We start from the raw sequence: 21,411 nt of genomic DNA on the forward strand, positions 1-21,411 counted from the left end.
TGCTGGATAGAAGTTTGACCCTAGGATCAGTGACAGAGCTGGAATCAGGTCACTGTAGGCCATACTTGTGGTCCAACCAAAGGCTAGTCAGCTCATTAGTTGTAGGTCAAAACTGCTTAGAAGAGAATCTAAAAATAGGAAGGGACTTTAGAAATCACTTAGTCCAACTTCTATACCAATGATGGAATCTCTTCTAAAACATACTGCTGATACAATCTCTCCTTAACACTTCAGTGATTGAGAATTTACTACTACTCTCTACTACTCTTCAGGAAGGCCTTCTCCATTATTGGAAAGTATCATTTGTTAGGAGAGTCTTCCTTATAAGGAAAGAATAACCATCACCCTATAACTTGTTCTTTAGAACAGGAAAGAAGTCTACTTCTTTTTCCACATGACACTCGTTCTCCCCAGATTACACACTTGATCCAAGAGCACCTAAGATGATAGGATATGGTTTCTAGACCTCTCACCTTCCAGTTACTCTCCTATTAAAATAGCAGCGCCCACAAAATACAGTTGTCCCTTGGTATCTGCGGGGGATTTGTTCCAGGACCCACTGCGGACCAAAATCTGAGGATGCTCATGTCCCAGAGCCGGCCCTCCGTATCTGCAGTTATGCATCCGAGGATTCAACCAACCGGTGATTGTACAGGACTGTATTTATTGAAAAAAAATATGCACATAAGTGGACCCGTACAGGTCAAACCCGTGTTGAGGGGTCAACTGTAGTCCAGTGCATCCACATCAGAACTTCACATTTCAGTCCCAGCTCCTTCCCTCTCTCTACTTAATTTGTAAATTAAGATGAGTAAACCTTCCTTTGGGCAATAAATGCTTTCCTGAAAAGGAGGGTGAAAAAGGAACTGTAAATGAGAAAATCAATCTCCATGAATTAGTGGGATCTGCTATTTAATATATCCCGTAGGCAATACCTTCACAAGTAATACTGTTGCAATTTTATGTGTTTAATAAGTATGTTTTATATGCTATATTTCCTAAAAGTGAGGTCTTCCTATAGCTGATTTTCTTTACCTTAAAATGAATTGCCATAATAAAGTAATCTTTCTGTTTCACATTACTCTGATGGAACGCCTATGATAAGGTAAAGTTTTGCTATTCTCAGAAGTCAAGATCTACTGAAAAAGAGACAGTTTAAAAAGTTCTTTTGAAATTACGTTTTGAAATTAAAAATACTCTGCATTCCGTCTCATATAACAAAGTGGCAACACAAGGTAAGTGTTTAATAGTTATTTTATTTATAAATTTCCACCAACTCTTGCCATTCATATTGTTCTGGATATCACAGATGGATTATGTAATAGTATTATCTTATATTTATCTGTATGAAATTTAGGGGAAAGAAGAGATGTACAGACTGCATGAAAACGACAACTTAAAGCTCACATTTACAGTGTAGTGCTCTATAAACACACAGGTCTATTAGCTGAAGCCAACACTTGTCCCATCACCATCCACCATATGGCCTTGGGCAAGTCATTTCTGTTTTCTCATTTTTAAATTATCTATCACCTGACTTCCTACCTCATAGACTCAACTGGATGCATGCAAAAATACCTCAAAAAATACCATGCAGTTTAAGGGTGCAATATGGTTACTATAAAGTGCTTTATTTATTACTGGCCTTCCTCTTTTTAGAGTAATACTATTCATATTTCAGTAAAAGTCATTTGTTTGCAAAGTGACTCTTTTAAAAGAACTCTTCGGCAATAGTCTTACTGACAACCTGGCATGATTCTGAAGCCAGTGTCTCAACCTTTAGGAACAGAGTATGATATAAAGATATAAAATAGTCATAAGTTCTATTTAATAACTAATAAAAGTGGCTTATTAGTTCTCCAAAATAGAGTAATTCAAGAGTCATGTGGTCAAACTGAGGAGAAAAAACCCACCATAGCTCGTTTAAGTGATGTAAAATACAAGTGATAACTGTGGGGACTGGAAACCCACTTTCACCTAAATGGAAGCTTATTTGTGTAGAAAAACATCAAAAGACAACCACTAAAAATAAGATTTCCCACAAATTCCTAAAAATTAAAATTCTGAGATTTTTCTTGAAAAATTTGCTTCTTTGGCAAAACATTTAGCACAGACTACACTACTCTCAAATCAATGTTGTGGCCAGTTATTAAGGTCCTTCAACCACATTTTTAGAGTCTCATTGCTTTTTAATTACAAAATGACTATCTCCATGGTCTCAAAATTCAAGGGTCAACCTAGGTGATATTTATAACGATAAAAAAGGGAAGACTATGGCATGCAGAGCAGAACTACACAATTCTGAAAATCTGGCAAACTGATCTCTATTTGTATATTTATAGGGTACAGCTAACATGATTATTACAAGTTTTCTGGAATGGAGGAACAAGGAAAATAATCTGCAAATATATCTTGACCTACTAAGTACCAGGCCATTAATGCAGTCTCCATACTATTATTCTTACGTCAGTTCCTTAGAACTTTTTAGCCTTTGGGTACTCTAAGCTTTGGTTGGAATTATTTAGGGAGCGGTTAGATATATGCAAAGAGTTTTATGCTTTAGAAATGTTCTTGGTTTATCAAAGTGGAAAGATAAATATCACACATGCTGAAAATGTGAAGATAAGGTTTATGAGAGCTGCCAACTATTTGGGTACCAGTTAGAAAGCATCTTCATCTGATTCAATATCACTCTTGGGTTTGGTAAGTCTCTCCAGTTCTTCTCCATCCTAAAAGGAAACATGAAATCAGTAATTAATTAGGACAAAACTAGAAATGTCCCATTTTTAATGATTACTAAGGAGAAACCTTACTAACAAATCATGGATTTTATTTAATTAAACTATAATCTTGTTAAATGAAATTAAATAAATAAGTTCTTGGAAAGTTAACCGCAGGCATACAATGAGATAAAAAATTGGAATGCACTTCAGTACTTTTGAATTTCAAAGTTAACAAGAGCAAAGTAAGGAGCGGCCTCTGCTGGTCTTGGAGGGAAATGACTAAAGGCTGCAGAAATAGGTATAAACTAGGCCTTGTTACCTACATTGATTTTCTTCTACCTAAAAAAGTAGGGCAAGCAGTGTTATTAGACTGTTGGAAAAGAATACAGGATTTCTAAATCTATATTCTAACTGATATCAGAGCAGGCTTCTAATTTTTTCATCTTAAGAATCTGTTGTAAATATCATCACTTCAGAGGCATTACTGAGGGAAGCTTTGCCATGAACTGTATCTAATAAGAAATAGGTTAACTTTCCCGAAGAGTAAAATGTTCATTGTGTGAACTATCTCATATTTTGTGTTGTCATGAAAACTGTAAATTTAAACCTAGATAGAGGACTCCATTTCATGTTTTATTTAAATATATATCTCGTAACTTGAGCCTCCAAGAGATCACTATGCATTTGCAGCGATCCTTTTGGGAACCTTGGGAACCACCGTCTTAGCGAGATAAACAAGGTTGCCCTTCTGGCACACTCTGGTTGACGAAAAGCTACAGCGAAAAGAAAGAAGCCAGGCTTTTGACTTATATTTAACAAGACTTACTAATGTCAAAGATCAACTTTTCTTACGAATGAGGCTTGTTTCCCCAACTACAGTGGGGTGGAAAGAGTAATGAATGGGTTTGGTACCAGTTCTTTCACTTACTATCTGTAACCCAGTTAGCCTCTCTGAGTCTGTTTCCTCACTTGTGAAACTAGGAGACTAGACAAGATAACCTGTGATGCATCTTCTGGTTCTGTGACTGTAATAGTCTATGATACAACTAATGCATAAGGTCCTTGAGACTGTGATTTATACTTTTTCTCAACCCCTGACAGCATTATCATGAGCCCTTATACATAAGGAGTCCAACAAATGTTTGTTGAACGGTAAGTCACAGAGAGATCCAATACGCCCTGTGCCAAATCAGCACTGATCTATTTCTTTTCTTTTATAACTACACTTTGAATTTGGGAAGAACAGGCAAAAATGCGGCATCGTCACAAACTTACCCCACTGGAGCGCTCCCAAAGACTGCCGCTTAGATCTCGGATCCTTTCTTGCCTAGGTGCGTATTCCAGACCTTGAGGCTTGCTGGCATTATAAATAAATATGGAGAGAAGAACTGACGGGGCTTCTATGAAAAACTCCAGGGAGGGCCTGAAGTCAAAGACCAAGACAGACACCGTTGTGATGACGACAGTGGTGACCTGGGCCATCAAGACATGGAACATGTTATCCAGGAACTTCAGAATAAAGGCCACCGAGAGGCCCTGGAATGCAGTTACAAAAATAAGGGCTACTGAAAATGCATTGTGGCCATAAAAAAACCCACAGTTCTTAACCTGATCACGGTTACTGCTCTGAAGGCCCAGGGTCAGCCCATTAAAAAGAATGCCAAAGAAATAGAGTTTGCTGTTCTGTACAAAGATGCTTTCAGTGAGCTGGTTCCCTTCCTTCAGTATCTTTTCATTATAGATATTGGCCATCGAAGAAATAAAACACTGGACTATAATAAGAACATGGCCCAAGCCAAGACGGATATGACTGAAAACCCTGGCCGTGGTGTTCCACTGAGCTTCAGAAAAAGTCCACTCCTTTGCCGTGCAATTGTCTTTTCCGGAGCACTCACTTCTGAAGAGAAGACAGGAATTGGATGGGCTGAAGAAGGCATCGTGATGAAATCCATGTCCTGCCAGGTTATGCTGTGAGGTCTCAGTCCCAGAAGTGAGGGCCACAATAGACAAAAACAAAATCAGGAGGGAAGCCCACTGTATCCAGTTTAGATGCCTCCTGTTCAAAGATGAAAAAAGAGATTTTAATACTGGTCTTTTTTCCTCCTCCCCTATCAACTGTGTCTACTGAAAACTCAAATCACTTGAGTACTTGGTTGCATGAACCATACTGTTTTTGCCTGCATTCCCCACAATTCAAGTTCAAAGGAAACCCGTCAGGGTGTGTCTGCTTCTTGAACTTATTATTATTATTTTTTTTGGTACGCGGGCCTCTCACTGTTGTGGCCTCTCCCGTTGCGGAGCACAGGCTCCGAACGCGCAGGCTCAGCGGCCATGGCTCACGGGCCCAGCTGCTCTGCGGCATATGGGATCTTCCCGGACTGGGGCACGAACCCGCGTCCCCTGCATTGGCAGGTGGACTCTCAACCACTGCGCCACCAGGGAAGCCCTTGAACTTATTTATTTATTTATTTTTTGCAGTACGCGGGCCTCTCACCGCTGTGGCCTCTCCCGTTGCGGAGCACAGGCTCCGGACGCGCAGGCTCAGCGGCCATGGCTCACGGGCCCAGCCGCTCCGTGGCATGTGGGATCTTCCCGGACCGGGGCATGAACCCGCATCCCCTGCATCGGCAGGCGGACGCTCAACCACAGCGCCACCAGGGAAGCCCCTTGAACTTATTTTTTATCTGCTTTTATAGTAGCTGTCCCTTAAGGCCATTCAGTCATTTCTCCTCATTTTAAGTTTCCTGTTAACCTATAGGTTTAACTAAGCCTCCTTCCTACCTTGGGAACTGATCTTAGTTGTTTGGTACGATCACTTTTTAATCTCACGATAAAACAAGTTATAGCAGGGATTCTCAATCTAGTTTCCATGAACCAGAAAAAATGTGACGAGCTTAGCATATCTGTGAATTCTTGCAGTGTGTGCCAAATCTTCTACATAGGTGAATTCCTGGTCTTCCCCACCCCCACCAGGTGATCCTTCAAAGATCCGTCAAATTTTCAAAGGTATTCATGACCCAGAAATGATTTAAGGAGGAAGCTAGTTCCCAGATTCATGGCCTGATCATAAAATATTATACAGCAAACTGTTTGATAAGGCAAGGAAAAAATATTTTCAGTGTTTCAGTTGATGAAGTCCTAACAATGCTTTATTTATTTCTTTATTTTTCCTAACAGCAAACTTTTCAGATATGGAGGATGTGATGATTATTATTCCATTTTGCAAATTCATTCAGCTCAACAGACATTTAATAAGCAGCAACTATGTGCCAGGCATGCTGGGAAGAGAAAAAAGACTTGGTCTCCATCCTCAAAGAATTTACACTTTAATACGGAGTGAGCCATGGAACTAAATAATGACAATATAATGTGTGACATGTGATATACAGGACAATTGGGGTACACTGAGGAACAACACCTGAGTCTGGAAATAGAGTCAGGTAGTGCTTCGAAGAGGAAATGACACTTAGGCTGAAAGATGAGAAATAAATTGAAGTTTCTCATGTGAAAAGGGAGTTGGCAATATACCCAGGAAGAGGCAAGAGTCTATACAAAGGCTACAAGAAGGTACATTGACTAAGGAAAGAGGGGTATGGGACTCAGGTGGGGGCATCCAGGGAGGCTTTTGGGGGGAACACCTTCAAGTTTGAAGATCGATTAGTCAGGTGGAGAAGAGGCACACCAAGAACAGAGAGTAACATCAGCAAAGGCAGACATGTAAAGCAACAGGTGAGAACTGAAGTTGCAAGAATTTTGGAGCCTTTGTTGAGCACCTACTATGGGTCAGGCAGTTTCCGTTCTAGAGGAGGAAATGGTTCTCAGAGTTTAACTGACTTCTCTAAGGTCATGTATTTATGAAAGAGCAAGGAAGGAGTCTGAGCCATGGTTTTGTAAGTTCTCCTTCTGGACCAATGCACCTCTTAAGTATAATTCTGAGTTCCCAGGATGCCTGTACAGGATTATGTGTCTGATTTCACCAATGCTTCCATAGAGCTTCATGCTGTGAAACTGCTAACTGCACAGATAGCACAGGCAGCAGCACACCTGTGCTCCCTATATGTCTTCTTGTGTATACACTTTCATATAACCAGATCTAGCATGCAGTGATGAGACCAACATAGCCTTATAGTCCATGAGGTCAGAAACTGTCAGCTAGTCACATACATTTCTGAAGGTGCAGGTGGTACACGTTTAGTAGTAGAAAGCAAATGGAACAGAAACCGAAAAGACAGAGGTGAAAAATGGGTGCTCAATTTATAAAAATCATTATATAACCAAGTACTGTAAGTCAAGATAAATGAGGCAATGATATACTCTACAGGTCCTTTAGAAGTTTTCAATTCTGATGGCTATAGATCTTCCACTAATATTGACATGGAGAAAAAAGAATCCAAGGAAATAAAGCCTTAAATAAGCTAACCGGTACCTACTGCAAATAATTACTCATTCAAGATAATGTTCTAGGAAGGTAAAAATTATTAAGGATTAGGGTGAAAATAGATTTTTAGCAAAGAAAATAAAACAATAAATCATCCTATAAAGTCAGCTGAGGATCTGCACTCTTATAAATGATGACTGATTAGGCACGAAAGAGTTTGAAAAAGTTTGCTCCTTACGGCTTAGGTGATTCAACAGTAGAAACTCACTTAACCGACCTCTCCACTGCCCCAGTAAAACATTCAGATTGATGCGCAGAGCTGAATGCCTCTGGCTGGAACGCTGCTGAACCTGAAGGCCTCTGCTCCCAAGTGAACTGTTTGCTCACAAAGAGTCTCTGTTCCAAAACGTGTTTTTGCCAGGTGACCTCATTATTGTAATTATATATTTTAATGATTACAGAAATCATAAATTATGAGTGAATGAAAAGGATTGTTGTTTTCATGAAAACTAAGTTGAATGCTTTGGGAGGACAAAAGGCAAATCTCAAGACAAAAACCCTGCCTTTGAATTAGGTACAGGTAAGTTAGTTTAAGCTTAGGGAATGAATAATAAAAATCCAGAAGAATCTACTTTAAAAATATACTTAAGGCTTGCTCCACTATAATGAAATTGAAACCAGAAACTACAGATGATGTGTAATGAATGTAGGTTCAAGCAAGAAAGAAGCCAAAGAACTCCAATCAGCAAACCCCACACGTATGCAAAGAAAAGGTTCCACTTTGAACCATGGTTCCACTTTGAACCATCAAAAGAATGATGAATCGACACTTACATACCTTAATTGTCTAAAGTATATATATATATTTTAAATGACATCCCTACTTTGAGTTTTCCTAGTAACTCAACAATTAGGTCCAAATTGTGTCAGATATGAGCATTTCTACCATATCTGGTGGTAAACCAAAGCAGAGCAAGAAAATATTTAAGTGGAAAGACATAACTTTTTACAAGAAACCATGCATCATAACTTTCTAAATAGCACAAAGAGTGACCAAGGGCAGATTTATCAAGGGAAATTATAAATATTTATCAAGTGAATGAATGGTTTTGGAGAAATGCTTGTTATTACTGAGTGGCACTTTTATTTTTTCTGCTGGTTCAGAAAGTAAAGTTCACCGTAACTTCTAAGACATCCAACATATGTTTCAAAATGTGTTTTTAAATAATTTTTTCCCTTCCCTTTGAAGAAATCACAGAAACTTATATACATTCTTTAGGTAAAAATAAGTGCTGGTCTTGATTTCGCTCTCTAATCTCCCAAATCTCGACGTTCAGGCTGACATTATTATTCCCTAAAGCCTAGCAAACAAGATTATACAACTTTGCCAAGCCTTAAGAGCAAACCAATAGGGCTTTGAGGCATGCCTGCCACATTTCCACTTTGAACCAGTAACTATACTTCAAGGAGGAAATCTATGCATTCACATGGGGTTTAGAATAAGACATTTGAATGATGATACTTTTCACTTTTTCTCACTTTCAAATTCTTACAAGTAAGTTTTACATTAGTCACTGGACTTATTTTTTTCTACCTGTATGGGAAAGGTTATTTGATAGCTCTGCTAGAGTCAAGTATAAGACAAGAGCTTTGATATCCTAAATGAGTTATTTATGGCAAACAAATTAAGAACTTGTGATAGAACTCAAGCTATTCTTAGGTCAAAATTTTATTGCCACGGGCAAAAGACCATCAAATGACTCATGAAGAGTAGATTAAATAGGGAAAAACTAACAAACAACATACACTATCACCAACAAAAAGATCAAAATAGAACAAAGTTGATTTTAAAATATAATAATAGGTAATACTTAAAAGGCATTCCCATAAAAGACATTATTAATTACCACATTTTAGCTTCACTATTTAGAGTAGCTTCAAGTGCTGATTTGTGAATTAGTCAAACTAAGACCCATTCTGGGAACTAAGCGCTTGTGGAAATAATAAAAATGGAGTGCTTTTATTGTTTCTTTAATCTAAAGAACTTCTAAGGATTCAGAACAGAGTGGTATTAACAACAAAGCAAACACATGCCTAAGAATCCATATTACTGCTTTGAATATTAAGAGGTAAAATATGTAAAAAAAAAAGTTTGAACTGTAGTTCATAACGTTGTTTGCCCCTCTGCCCCCAGCCTATCCACCTACACTCCCTCTTCTACAGCCAAAGGGAGCTGCCTGAGGGCTGCAAAATGCTTAGTGGCTCTGGGTTCCAGGCACAGACTCAGCCTAACTGCACCTATCTCATGGGGTCATTGTGGGGTTAAGTCGAAATAGGGTAGAAAGGCCTTGAGGAGACCTTAGTGTTTTCTAGTCACTGGTGGAGAGCATCCCCGTGCAGCTGCCCACATGGCAGTCGGGCCACCCTGGGCAGGGCTTTTCCAAGTGCCCCTCACCTTGGCCCACAGCCCTGCTCATGCTCTGGGGTCATTAAAAAAAACAAACAACTCTGGGCATAGCTAGAGCTACTAGCCAATTTCAAGTCAGGAAATACCTTTAAACTTCTCTTTGGTAAATTCAGTTACTAATTTAATTTTGACATAATACTTACGTATTATATAATAACTTAAGTATAATACCATGTGTACTCATAAACTGTCACTTCACAGGAAAAAAAAATTTTTTTACTTGAAAAAAAAGTGAAAAAAAAAGCCCCAAACAAAACCAAAAAAATACATGTTTTTGAGACCATCGCTCCCCTATTAATAGTATTTTATTGTGTGTCAGAGCCAACAATTATTCCTTTATGGAAGTGCATCCCTAATTTTATCACAGGAATCAATATAAAAATATGATTGCTTACATATGTTTTCTCAGAAGCCAACTTTTATCCTACAAAGTGACTTTCGTGCTGATTTTAAAGACTTTAAAACGTTTTTTTGGATTAGCATTCTTTAACTTGCTAGTTGAATTGAATTATTCTCACAATTCATAAATAAAATGAAGAAAGTGATAGCAAAAGCAAATTTCAGTGACTCTAACATTTAAATTGGATGAAATGCTATGTTCATTTTTTTCCCATCTCTTACATTAACTATTAAATTGAATGTTTCCTCAGGGTAAAAGAAAACCTTTCAAGAATTTCATATAATTTATGTACTGGATGCATCATGGGATTCAACAAATAACTACTGAGTGCCTATGGACCAAGCCCTTCATCCTTCTGTACACATCAATTATGAAAACACACTATGACACAGCACATTGAGAAACAAATTAAAAAGAGAATGTGAATGTAAAATTAAAATAAAAACAATCACAACAAATATAACAGAGAGTTAATTTTATTTTCATCATCATCATCATTAAATAACAAATTAAACTGGAGTTAAGTACCCAGATCCTGTATCACCTTAGGACATTCTGGCCTTTGCTTTGCAGCAGAGCCTATCTAAACTAAAAATGTTTATTTTATTCAAACGTTCTCCTGGAGATGAATTAGTGATAGCACTTGGAAAGTTTAATAAGTTCACTCTTATTAATTGGAATTTTAACTAGATTCCTCATGCAAATCCTCTGCCAGTTAGAGCTTAAATCACGTAGTCACCTCAAGGAGTTTAATAAGGAATTTGCCACTTTTTATCACCTCCAAACTCCAAATAACAAATATATTAATCTTAGGAACTTGCTGGTTCCCTATTAGTGTACAGAGAATCTGCAAAAAAAAAAAAGCTATTGAATTCTTTGTTGAAAACCTGGCACTAAAAATTAAAATAATTAAAACCCAATCATCTCTTGTCTTTTGAGATGCTAAGAAAATACATTTCAAACATTGAATCGCAGAGGATTTAGACAGGCTAACACTGCAGCTGCTTTCCAGATGGGTTAAACAACTTGCCCAACACACAAAGCAAATTAGGAATAAAATCCCGGCCTTGGGATTCAGAGGGTATATCATCTGAAACAAGGCGGTACCATTTTAAAGTATGATATATGCTTTCACAACAAGTTACTTACTTCAGCACTATCCTGAATAGAAGAGCTGTTGTTATAATGCTAAAATTTGAGAAGATAACAGCCATGGCCTAGAAAGAAAGAGAAGATAGAGTTACAATCCAAGCAAAGCACTGACCTCAGAAATCTCCCAGCTTGGTGCAAGTTCACCTGACAAAAAAAGCTTTTTGGTCAAAATCCAGAGGGGTTATTAGGGCAGCTACTTCACTAGAGGATTAAATTCTATTTTTATTGCTTGTTAAACTTACATAGATATGATCAAATTATTGTACAGGCTTTGAAAATGTGCTGAAATTCAGCAAATGCCTGTGTAATAATCTTTATGTGCAGATCTGGAAATACGTATAAACTCTATAAGTTTAGGTCCAGAAATAATGGTTACAATGATTATAAAGCATACTTTTTCAAGCTCTCAGAAACTTTTAACACTGATTCTGTGGGTAGAGAGAAAGCAAGTACTGTTAGGCCCATTTATACATTAAGAAGATGGAGGTATAGGTTTTTAAGCGTTTTTAATGCTCTAGGAATTAAATCAATTTATACCTGGTTGAACTGTAGTGATTCAATACCAGTGATTCACTACCAAACTTATATTTGACAGTCCTTTGGATTTATTCACATTGTTCTAAACACTTAGAAAGGTGTTAGCCAGATTTTATTAAGGTTTGTTTTTGTGAATTTAGTCAAATTTCACATATGAAAATATTAATCTGAACATATATACATTTTGGCCCAGAAAATATGAAATTTATCACTGCCCCCATAATTGGATCTGACAATATTAATAATTTCTAAAAACAAATCCTACTGCCTTCCTCCTTGCTGTCACTTTAAATTGACCAAGCCTAAAGAGTATCCACAATCTTATGCAACCAGCAAACACGACTAATATGCAGCTGAATTAAAGAAATAAGAGTAAAATCCAATAACAACTAGCAAAAATTCCAAGAATACAATATTGCTCTTTTCCTACTGACTTTTATGGGAACCATTATTTTAAGGTTTTCTTTGCAGATGAATGCTTGTGAACCCCTGGTTAGGAGACAAGTAAGAGGAGATAAGAAAAGTATGTGGCTGGTTAAGAGTGGGGAAGTGGCGGCTCTGATCAATCACTTACAGCGCTGCTGCTGGCCTGGGGAATTGTGTCCACTTTGTCCAGGCAATAGTATAGAACAAATAAAATATCACAGCTCTTTGCCCCCAAACTTCCATGCATCTCTATTTAATTCTTTCCAACGAGGCGTGGGCATAGCACTACACAGAATATGTATGCCAAGTAATTTATTTTGTAATATCTGTGGTTGTACACAATCAGGAAGGAAGAGCAAAGCAAGAAGCTGTAAGAACAGGAAGTTGCACTCCTGCTTTGGTACTAGGGGTTTAGCAAAGGGATATAAATTTAGAGGTAGTCTGTTGGATGCAAATAAAACACAACAAATATACACTTCTTGAATGTGAATAATTATGTTGTTGGGAGGAATTCTCAGATCTGAAAAACAAAGTGAAAGAATTTAGGAGAGGACACATTTTAAATGGAATGAACTTTTACTAATAAAATGGATCACAGAGCTGAAAGCAACTTCATGTGATCCCCTGGCCTAGGCCCTTACCTTTGGGCCGGTATGGTAACACTATTCTATTTTACAGAGCGGTTTGGCCTTGCCTGGTTCTAATCTTTTAAATTGTGCAAAAGAATCAAACTCCTGTTTTCTACCTCAGTGCCCTCTTGACCCCTCCTTTTCACCCCACTTTCATACTGATTTGGATATACTTAAGAGGCTTCAAATAGAGGACTAGTGTCAACAGAAATTCTATTTATGATCAAAATGCCTGAACTTGCTCTTTAAAGAAAATTAAAACACATTTTCTTAAATGTGGCAATAGAAACCTTCGTTTTATAAAATGAAAATATAGAGGGGAAAATATACACGTGATCCAAACTGAGTAATAGGTAAAAGCAGAAGAGACCAAACTTTAATTCTGATTACTAACAGCTCTCTAAATTGGCGTAGGGGATGCCAGGGGAGATGAGAAGTATACCTAGTATTATCAGTTATGGATAGCAGTTAGATTGGGAGGATATAATCTCTACCCTTAAAGAACTTGGTTAAATGACAGGACTAACAGAAAACGAAAATCATACCAAAAGAATACATATACACCACATTAAAACAAGTGTAAGAAAGAGCGGTACACTGAGTGTATAATTTTCTGAGTTAATCATGGGAGTCTGCTTGGAGGTCCTGGATGTTGAGATTAATATTAGAGGTGGGTGACCACAGGATGGCTCAGAAAATAGGCAGACTGGTTAAGGTTACACAGAGAGAGATGGCTCTAGATTCAGTGGTCAGGAAGCAGCTCCCACAGATCAGTCAGCACAGTTTAATAGTTATCTTTCACGGCGGAAGAGTCTTGCAAGTGGATTGGTAAGTCAGTGCTCAGATGATTCTGCTAAAACCTCAGGAAGGCCAGTGAGGCAATGAGAAACTAACAGTGCCAAGGAAAACGATTAAAAAAAAAAAAGAGAAAGGTTAGTTCCAGGATTCATTTCTCTGTCTTTTCAATGCTGTCTTCTTTGTCATTATTTACTTACAGGCTGAAGATAGGAAAGGACATAGAAGACAATCAAATTATCCAGGAAATAAAGAAAGGCAGGAATGGACCACTTCATGAAATTAGAGAATTCCTTCCAGGAACCACATCTCAAGTTTCTATTTTGATGATCTTCTAAAGAAAGAAATACAGCAATAAATATATGAGCTTGGTGAGAATGCACATATTTTTAGAGAAAGTAAATTGTATTTAATTTCTGATATAATTCTTTAAACGAGACTTAATGAACATGCTTTCATAAGTGACTATTAGCCTTGAGAAATCAAGGACTACACAGGATTCCATTATGGTCTTTCTTCACCCCACCACCGTGCTCATCTCTGACAACAGCAACACTTTAGGAATACTGATTTTCTTAGTTCCTGCTAACTTGAGACAGACGTATTACTGAAGAAGGCAACTCAGGACACACTTATGTTTTCTCTTACTACTCTGAGCATAAAGCCAAGAGAGATCAACAAGTTAAAATAAGTGGAACAAAAAATGTAGCGTTCATGCTGGGATTTTTTTTCCTGGGGCCGGGACGGCGGTGCTGTGGTGGGTGAGGGAATCAGGAAAGGGAGATGACTAAGTGAAAGTTTATATACAGGGGAGTAGAGAAAATTAACCTTTGCTCATCCTAGTATGAGTTATTCTCCTATCTCTAGGTTTACAAAAACTTAAGAAGGTACTATAACGGAGAATGTAAAATAAAATGAAAAGATAGAAAACAATTTAAGTCTAACCCCTGTAAATACTTCATGAATTTCATGAGATTAAGAAATGTATTCCACTAACTAGAAACTCTGCAAAGACTGAAACCTCTGAGAATGAAAAGACAACTTCTTGGGCAAGCCCTTTAATAGTGTAAATTCTATGTCTACCTCATGTGGGAAGGTGGATCAAAGTAGTAGAGAGAGCTAAGGTTCAATAACTGGAGAATTAATAGCCACAAAAGGGTACATACTTTTGATCTGAGGAAGGATTAGTACCCTTATTTGATACTATTTGCACCCTTATTTGATACTTATTTGATAGCTGATGAAACTGGAGCTCAGAAAAGTAAAATAATCTGCCCTAGAATACAGTCTCTCTGACTCCAAAGCGCTATGCTGTCCCCCTAAAGGCAATGGGGATTGTTTTGCAGTATGCTACATATCACGTCAGACAGTAGTGATTTAGATAATCCTGAATTTGAACAAAAACTAACTCGCTGTGTGACCCACCACAGGAACAAGTCAAGAGGCAGCACAGTGGACGGGACGCTAGGACATGTGGGTTGGAGTCCAGGCTTTGCCCCCTCCTACCCAGCACCACATTAACACTTACTACTTACTCTCTGAGTCTGCTCCTCACCTGCAAAACATGAGTAATCATATTTCTATTTGTATCTTAGTATCCTCATATATAAAATTAATGGGCTAGACTAACTGATATGAAATGTTCCTTTCAGTTCTAAAATTTTTTGATTCTGTGATTTTTAACCAGTATATAATACCATTTCAAGACTCACCTTTCTTTAGAACCCAGAATGACACAAGCACACAGAAAACCAGCTTCACCAGTTCTGAGCACACATTCACAGTAGTTGGAAGATAATCATATTTGTTCTCTGAAATGTAACAGAAATGTTTTTTAATTATAAATTTTGCTCTATATAATGCTTACATACAGTAAATAATTTAGAGCTGTTTCTAAACTTAAAAGTTGGACTTTAAGACTGGTTATATTGGGCTTCCCTGTTGGCACAGTGGTTGAGAGTCCGCCTGCCGATGCAGGGGACACGGGTTCGTGCCCCGGTCCGGGAAGATCCCACATGCTGCGGAGCGGCTGGGCCAGTGAGCCATGGCCGCTGAACCTGTGCGCCCGGAGCCTGTGCTCCGCAATGGGAGAGGCCACAACAGTGAGAGGCCCGCGTACCGCAAAAGACTGGTTATATTAAACTTCATCCAGTTGGTTTTGGCTCTTTTGGATTTTTGAATCAATTCACCTAACGTGAATTCACCTTACCTCATTGAGCGTTTTATTATCCTTGAAATTGAGAGAGATGCTTCTCATGTTTTCCTTCGAGTTCCTGAAAAATGTGTTGAGGAGGCTAGGGCTACAGGCGAAGAAAGCTTTGTGGCATTAGAGATCACCTTCTAAGTTGATCATTAACTAACAATCAGGGCCTGACTAATCAAACAGCTATCAATCTAGGTGGCTGAATTATTACCCAGCTCATGATTCCTCTTGTGTGACTTGTCTGCCTTGCTTAAATCAAGGTACACTCTGTCTGTGATATTCCCTGAACTCAGTTTTCCTATCTGTTTCATATCATGGTACACATGGAAAACAATATTTGTTAGGCACTCTGGGACAAACGGTATGTTGTGGTAACAGAAGGAAGCGGCTTGAGGCAAGAGGCAACTGGCCCAGGGCTCTTCGGTGGACAAACACACTGACACATCCAAACCCACTGACCAATCAGGAAGCTATATCCCAACCTACAAGTCAATCTAATTAGGAAATGAGGTTTGGTTAGTATATCTTGACTTAGCTGTTATTTCTCTCCTTTTTCTAAAATGCTTACAAACAACTTGCTCTATGATTTTGCCAAGGACAAACATAAATTTTATTAGTTACTATTTTGAGGAATGCATTTTCTCAAAAATATTTGCTTGTTTCCCTTGGTTGTCATATGAAAAAACTGGCCAAGTACAAAGGAAAAAAGCCAAGTACAAAGGAAAAAAGCCAACTCGACATTCTTGCTCCCCAGAACACTCTTTCTTCCTCTTTTCTGTGGTTTTCCCTGACCTTCACAACCTATGCATAATCAATCCTTTATTCATCTCTGATCCTGTAGCACTAGTGTAAACAGATAGGGTAGGGGGTCCCCGGAGAAAGAGAACCAGGCGTGGCTTTCTGGACATAAGAGAAGCCATTTTGGGCCGAAGCCATCTTGTGACTTAAGCCTGGCCATAATGCTTGTCCTTGAACAGGTCTCAGTAATTAAGGATCTTAAGGGAACAAAAGAATGCAGGAACAAACTGTTATCCAGCAAGAGAAGTGACAATAGCAAAGATAATGTATCAGTTGTAAAGACTCCCAGTTCAGTTTCAATGGTAAAGATGAGCCTGCATTGCTCAACCACCAGATCAACTAGAACTGGATGATGATGTTGACCTTTTCTGACCCTCCTGCTTTCAATCAACTAAAGCTGGATTCTGTCAACCACCCAAGCCCCTTCATAAAATGCATGTACCCTTTAGCTTAAAATTTCCCCAATTTTGCTGTTTGGGAAGACACTGCTTTGGGAACAATCCCTGGTGTCCTCCTTACTTGCTACAAGTAATAATAAACCCTTCCTTCTCCCGATCTTTGGCTTGGTTGTGTCTTTTGGCTCAACACCTACCAAGAGGTGAACCCTGCTTTCGGGTAACACTACCTATAAACCTCTATAACAGTACTTGTAACATTGTATTATAGTTATTTTTTATGTTGTATGTCTTACCCTTAAAATGTAAGCTTTGGGGCTTCCCTGGTGGCGCAGTGGTTAAGAATCCGCCTGCCAATGCAGGCAACACGGGTTCGAGCTCTGGTCCGGGAAGATCCCGCATGCCGCGGAGCAACTAAGCCCATGCGCCACAACTACTGAGCCCACGCACCTAGAGCCCGTGCTCCACAACAAGAGAAGCCACCACAATGAGAAACCCGTGCACCGCAACGAAGAGTAGCCCCCGCTCGCTGCAACTAGAGAAAGCCCGCGCGCAGCAACGAAGACCCAACACAGCCAAAAATAAAAACAAACAAACAAATTAAATAAATAAATTTTAAAAAGTAAGCTTCTTACAAGACAGGGATCATGTCTTGTAAGACATCCTAAACCTGGCAGTTAAGTGTTCTGCACTTAGTAGGCACTTAATTGGCTGTTAAACTTTCTCCATTATTCAAAGCTCAGTTAAAAACATCTCTTCCTCCCTCTTCTGAGCTCAAAGTTATACTGAAATCACATTTCCATTATCCTCCAACAATACTTTGCTTTACTTTCTAGCACGATACACGTGAGCAAACATGCACGCACACAAATGGGGGGGGCTTCATATCACAACTTTCAAACTCTTGTCACTGCTCTTTAACTCATTCTAGCTTTTCATCATTTTTGTTTTTCTCCTTGCATTTCTCTCATGGTTGATCCCGTATCGTATCACAGCATCATGTGTGACCTCTCTCCACTCTTCTGCCCACACTTCAACCTTATCTACGCCACATTCATCCTTATTGGTTTCCCTTCACTCCCAGAGAGACGAGCCATGGCCCCACTGTTTACCCATTCTCCCCATTAAAACCTTCCATTCTCTTCAGGGGCTTTGCTCTAATAATTATTTCCTCGGGCTTCAGTATATCTCCTTTATCTTTCAATTAACTGGCTTCCTCTCCTCTCCTACAAATATGTTCAAAACTCCCAACCAAAAAAAATAAAATATAAGATCCTCCCTCTCCAGCTACCATACCTCCTCCTAATCTCCATAAAAGTGTCAATATTCATTATCTCCACTGTACCCACTTTCCACTCAGATCTTGCCCCCAAGCAGTTTGGTTTCTAATCCCACCACAGTACTCCAACTACCTAGTTCCTGAGATTACCAAACATCTTCTAATTACTAATTCCCAAGAGTGGGTTTTAATCCTTATCTTATCCTGATGTTGCAATTTCCTCCCAAACTCCCTTCTATAAGTCACGTGCATTTAGTTCTCTCACCTCTCTAATTCCTTCTTAATGTCCTCTGAGTGTCAGCACTCCTGTTAAATGCTGGCATTCCTTGGCTCTTTGTTATTTTCTCATTCTGTGTGGTTACCCTGAATGAGCCCTCCGCTCCTCTAGTTTTAAATGTCAATTTAATGTAAATGTTTCCAAATCTGTATTCTGGAACATCTAATGCTCACTAAACATGTCCATATGAATGACTATCTCCTATTTATTCACTTAATTGATATTTCCTTGACATGTGTGAAGTGCTAAACACTGCAGGATACAGCAGTAAACAAGGACACAGCTCCTGGCCTCGTGGAAGGTACAAGAGCTAAAACTGTTAATTTCTCTGAGCTCTGTCCAACTGCTCTTCCTTCCTTAGTCTCCATCTCAGTTGAGAACATCATTGATCTACTCAGCATCCAAACCAGAAACCTCTGAACTATCCAATACTTCATCTCCTTTAATCTCCACATTCCACACATTCTCCAGGTCTTATCTTTTCTATGTTTAGAATATTTCTTGAATCTATCCTCTCTTCTCAATTCCTACTTCAAAAGCCTTGGTTAGTTTTCATCATCTGTGGCTTGAATTTGTAATAACCCCCTAACTGGCTACTTCTCTTCCCCTTTAATCCATTCTCCATCCAGCTACCATAACAGTCTTTCTCATCTTAACCTGCCGTTTATATTCCTCCAAGTATTCCTTGTCCCCCAGACTCTAGGGCCTAGAGAATAAAGTCCCAGATGCTTAGCATGACATATAAAGTCCTCAGCGCTCTGATCATTACTGCCCTCTCTGGCTAAGCACTCCTTCCCCCCTCGTCCAAGTCCTTAAAACTTTTTGCTCAGTAATTCTGAACTACACATTCTCACAATCCATCCTGCTTTTTTAATACATCTGTTCGTTTTTACAGGCTGTTGCTTCTGTTTTGAATACCTCTGCCCACCTTGTCTTCTTGTGGATCAACTGTCACCTTATCAGGGAAGTGTTCCCTGACTGCTTCACAGTCCACATCATGCTCTCCCAGACAGAATATATCACTTTCTATGTAAAACTACCTCTGTATCTTTGGTATAGAACTGCACTTATTATACTGTATTTTCATGATGCATTTACATGTATTTCTCTTCTAATAAACTGTGAATTCTTGAGAATAAAGTCTATATCTTGTGCACTTTGAACTCTGCTAGTAATATCTAGCCCAGCCCCTGGCAGAGAAATGTTAACTGAAAAAGAGACTTATGTACACATCTGACTCCCCAGGCAGACCATTAACGATCATGATGTCATGATTTTACGTGTACTCAATAACTAGTGAGAGGTTCTCAACACAGTTTTGTGGAATTAAACTGTTTAAATACAAATTCTTACATTAAGAATAACAAAAGATTTCCTGAGTATGTATTTATCAAAGCTAATAACCTGTACTGCTCCATTGATTATGTAGTTAAAATAGTACCTCACAAACCCCAAGTGACCAAATGTATCTCCTATTTCAAAATAAGTTATAATATATATTGCTATAGGCCCAGAAACACCTGTTGATTAAACCAACAGTCAGATGTTATGATCTGTTCTGCAAAGGTTTTGATCCTGTACTTAACTGACACAAATTTCACTCAGCATCAAAAATTTTTCTTGGTAAGGAATGACAGTTTAAAGAACCAAATTTAAACATGGTTTATCACTGACATGAAGCAGAATACTTTAAAGGGTATTATCCCCATTTTATATACAAGGGAAACTAAAGACAAGAAAGATAAAGTGTGATTAGATGGCAGTGCTCCATACATATTCCAAATCTTAACTTACCTTCATTGGCTGAATATTTTACAAGTAGGATTCGACTGGAGCTTAAAGCAATGAATATGGCCCCCAGCAGGAATGTATACATTGCTGAAGAGGAGCTTAACACGGGATGACCACAATAATTGCTTTCCATTCCACTGTTTTTTAATTGCCTTAAAGAGAAGAACAAGTTCATGAGCAACCCTGCTGGCAGATTAAGCATAATGCAAATACCACTGATTTGTGAAGAACAGAAAAGGAATTTTTTAGATGTCTGGTTATGCCTATACCCAAAGCAAAAAAGTTGGGGAGTACAAGGGAAACTATGGGGAAAGGAAAGAGTCAAAATTTGATAGGAGGGGGAACTCTAGAGATTGAAAAGGCAAGAGCCAGCTTAGAAGTGCTGCCAAAGGTAGGACATTTTAGGACTGCAGGATTCTGCAGAAAAGCAATTCTTTAACTTTCATTCTTATGAGCAACTTTGCTCTAGAAGATAATTTCATACTTGTATTTTTCTCCTCAGTAGCAGTTTTTCCATAGGAGGAAGAAAAAGAGCTTGATGGGAAAGATTTCGTTACAATAATGACCGAAATAGAAATATCTGAAACACTGTGTTAATTTATACTGAACTACTGTTGGAAGTAGAAGACGACTTAGAAATCAATGGCTCTAAGGCCCTCTTTTGATATGTTAAGGCCATTAAACTCCAGGTCGGGTAACTACCCAAAGCAACCCAGAGTAAGGATAGTGCACAGTGCCTGGGGGATTGGTGAGAGATGGGCTGGAAATACCAATGCCCCCAGCCCAAGGTGGGCGTAAACCTACCAAGGCCAAAGAGACACCTCCCCTTCTCGGGAAGAGCAGCTTTCCCTCCACGATCTAGGAACGCCTTCTTGTCACACATGCGCAGGAGGCATCTCGTCTGGGGCACCCTCCCCTCAAACGCACGCGCACTTCCTTGTCCCGGGGGGCGCGGTTACCTCGGTCCCTTGGAAGAGCTTCTAGTGGAAGAGCGTACATCCTAAAGCTAAGACAGTAACTGTCTAGGTCCGCAGCAGCAGCAGCAGCGGTAGCTTTTAGGATCCATACGCAGAGAATCTATGGGAGGAAAAGAAAGGCGAATAAGCCTTTGGACCCGACCCTCCTATTCCGGAACAAAAAGCACAATAACTACCCGACTGA

The 21,411-nt window shown here is 38.9% G+C and overlaps 1 protein-coding gene across 6 annotated transcripts; it reads right to left on the minus strand.

Annotated features, from left to right (window-relative positions):
- Positions 1-1,236: 1,236 nt before the first annotated feature.
- On the minus strand, positions 1,237-21,364 carry SLC35A5 (solute carrier family 35 member A5). Of its 6 annotated transcripts, none has more exons than XM_019922936.3 (7): positions 21,210-21,364; positions 20,254-20,402; positions 15,220-15,318; positions 13,708-13,838; positions 11,118-11,185; positions 3,999-4,779; positions 1,237-2,729 (listed from the first exon to the last, which is right to left on the minus strand). In XM_019922936.3, the coding sequence occupies exons 2-7, from the start codon at positions 20,381-20,383 to the stop codon at positions 2,661-2,663; spliced, it is 1,278 nt and encodes a 425-aa protein (XP_019778495.1). In that variant the 5' UTR covers positions 20,384-20,402; positions 21,210-21,364; the 3' UTR covers positions 1,237-2,660. The 6 variants fall into 6 exon arrangements, with proteins under 6 accessions (XP_019778495.1, XP_019778493.1, XP_019778494.1 ...); XM_019922934.3 differs by having other exon boundaries at positions 13,708-13,841; positions 21,210-21,363; XM_019922935.3 differs by having other exon boundaries at positions 13,708-13,841; positions 21,055-21,362.
- Between the last annotated feature and the right edge of the window lie 47 nt (positions 21,365-21,411).

This window comes from Tursiops truncatus, chromosome 4 (assembly GCF_011762595.2).
Source record: "Tursiops truncatus isolate mTurTru1 chromosome 4, mTurTru1.mat.Y, whole genome shotgun sequence".
Classification (NCBI taxonomy): Eukaryota; Metazoa; Chordata; class Mammalia; order Artiodactyla; family Delphinidae; genus Tursiops; species Tursiops truncatus.

Excerpts from the sequence above, each read along its gene's own strand:
- SLC35A5 (XM_019922934.3), bottom strand. The coding sequence starts at position 20,383 with ATGGAAAGCAATTATTGTGGTCATCCCGTGTTAAGCTCCTCTTCAGCA. Across the intron at positions 13,842-15,219 it reads ATTCTGGGTTCTAAAGAAAG|AAGATCATCAAAATAGAAAC; the intron begins GTGAGTCTTGAA and ends TTCTTTCTTTAG. Across the intron at positions 2,730-3,998 it reads TTTGGGAGCGCTCCAGTGGG|GATGGAGAAGAACTGGAGAG; the intron begins GTAAGTTTGTGA and ends GTTTCCTTTTAG.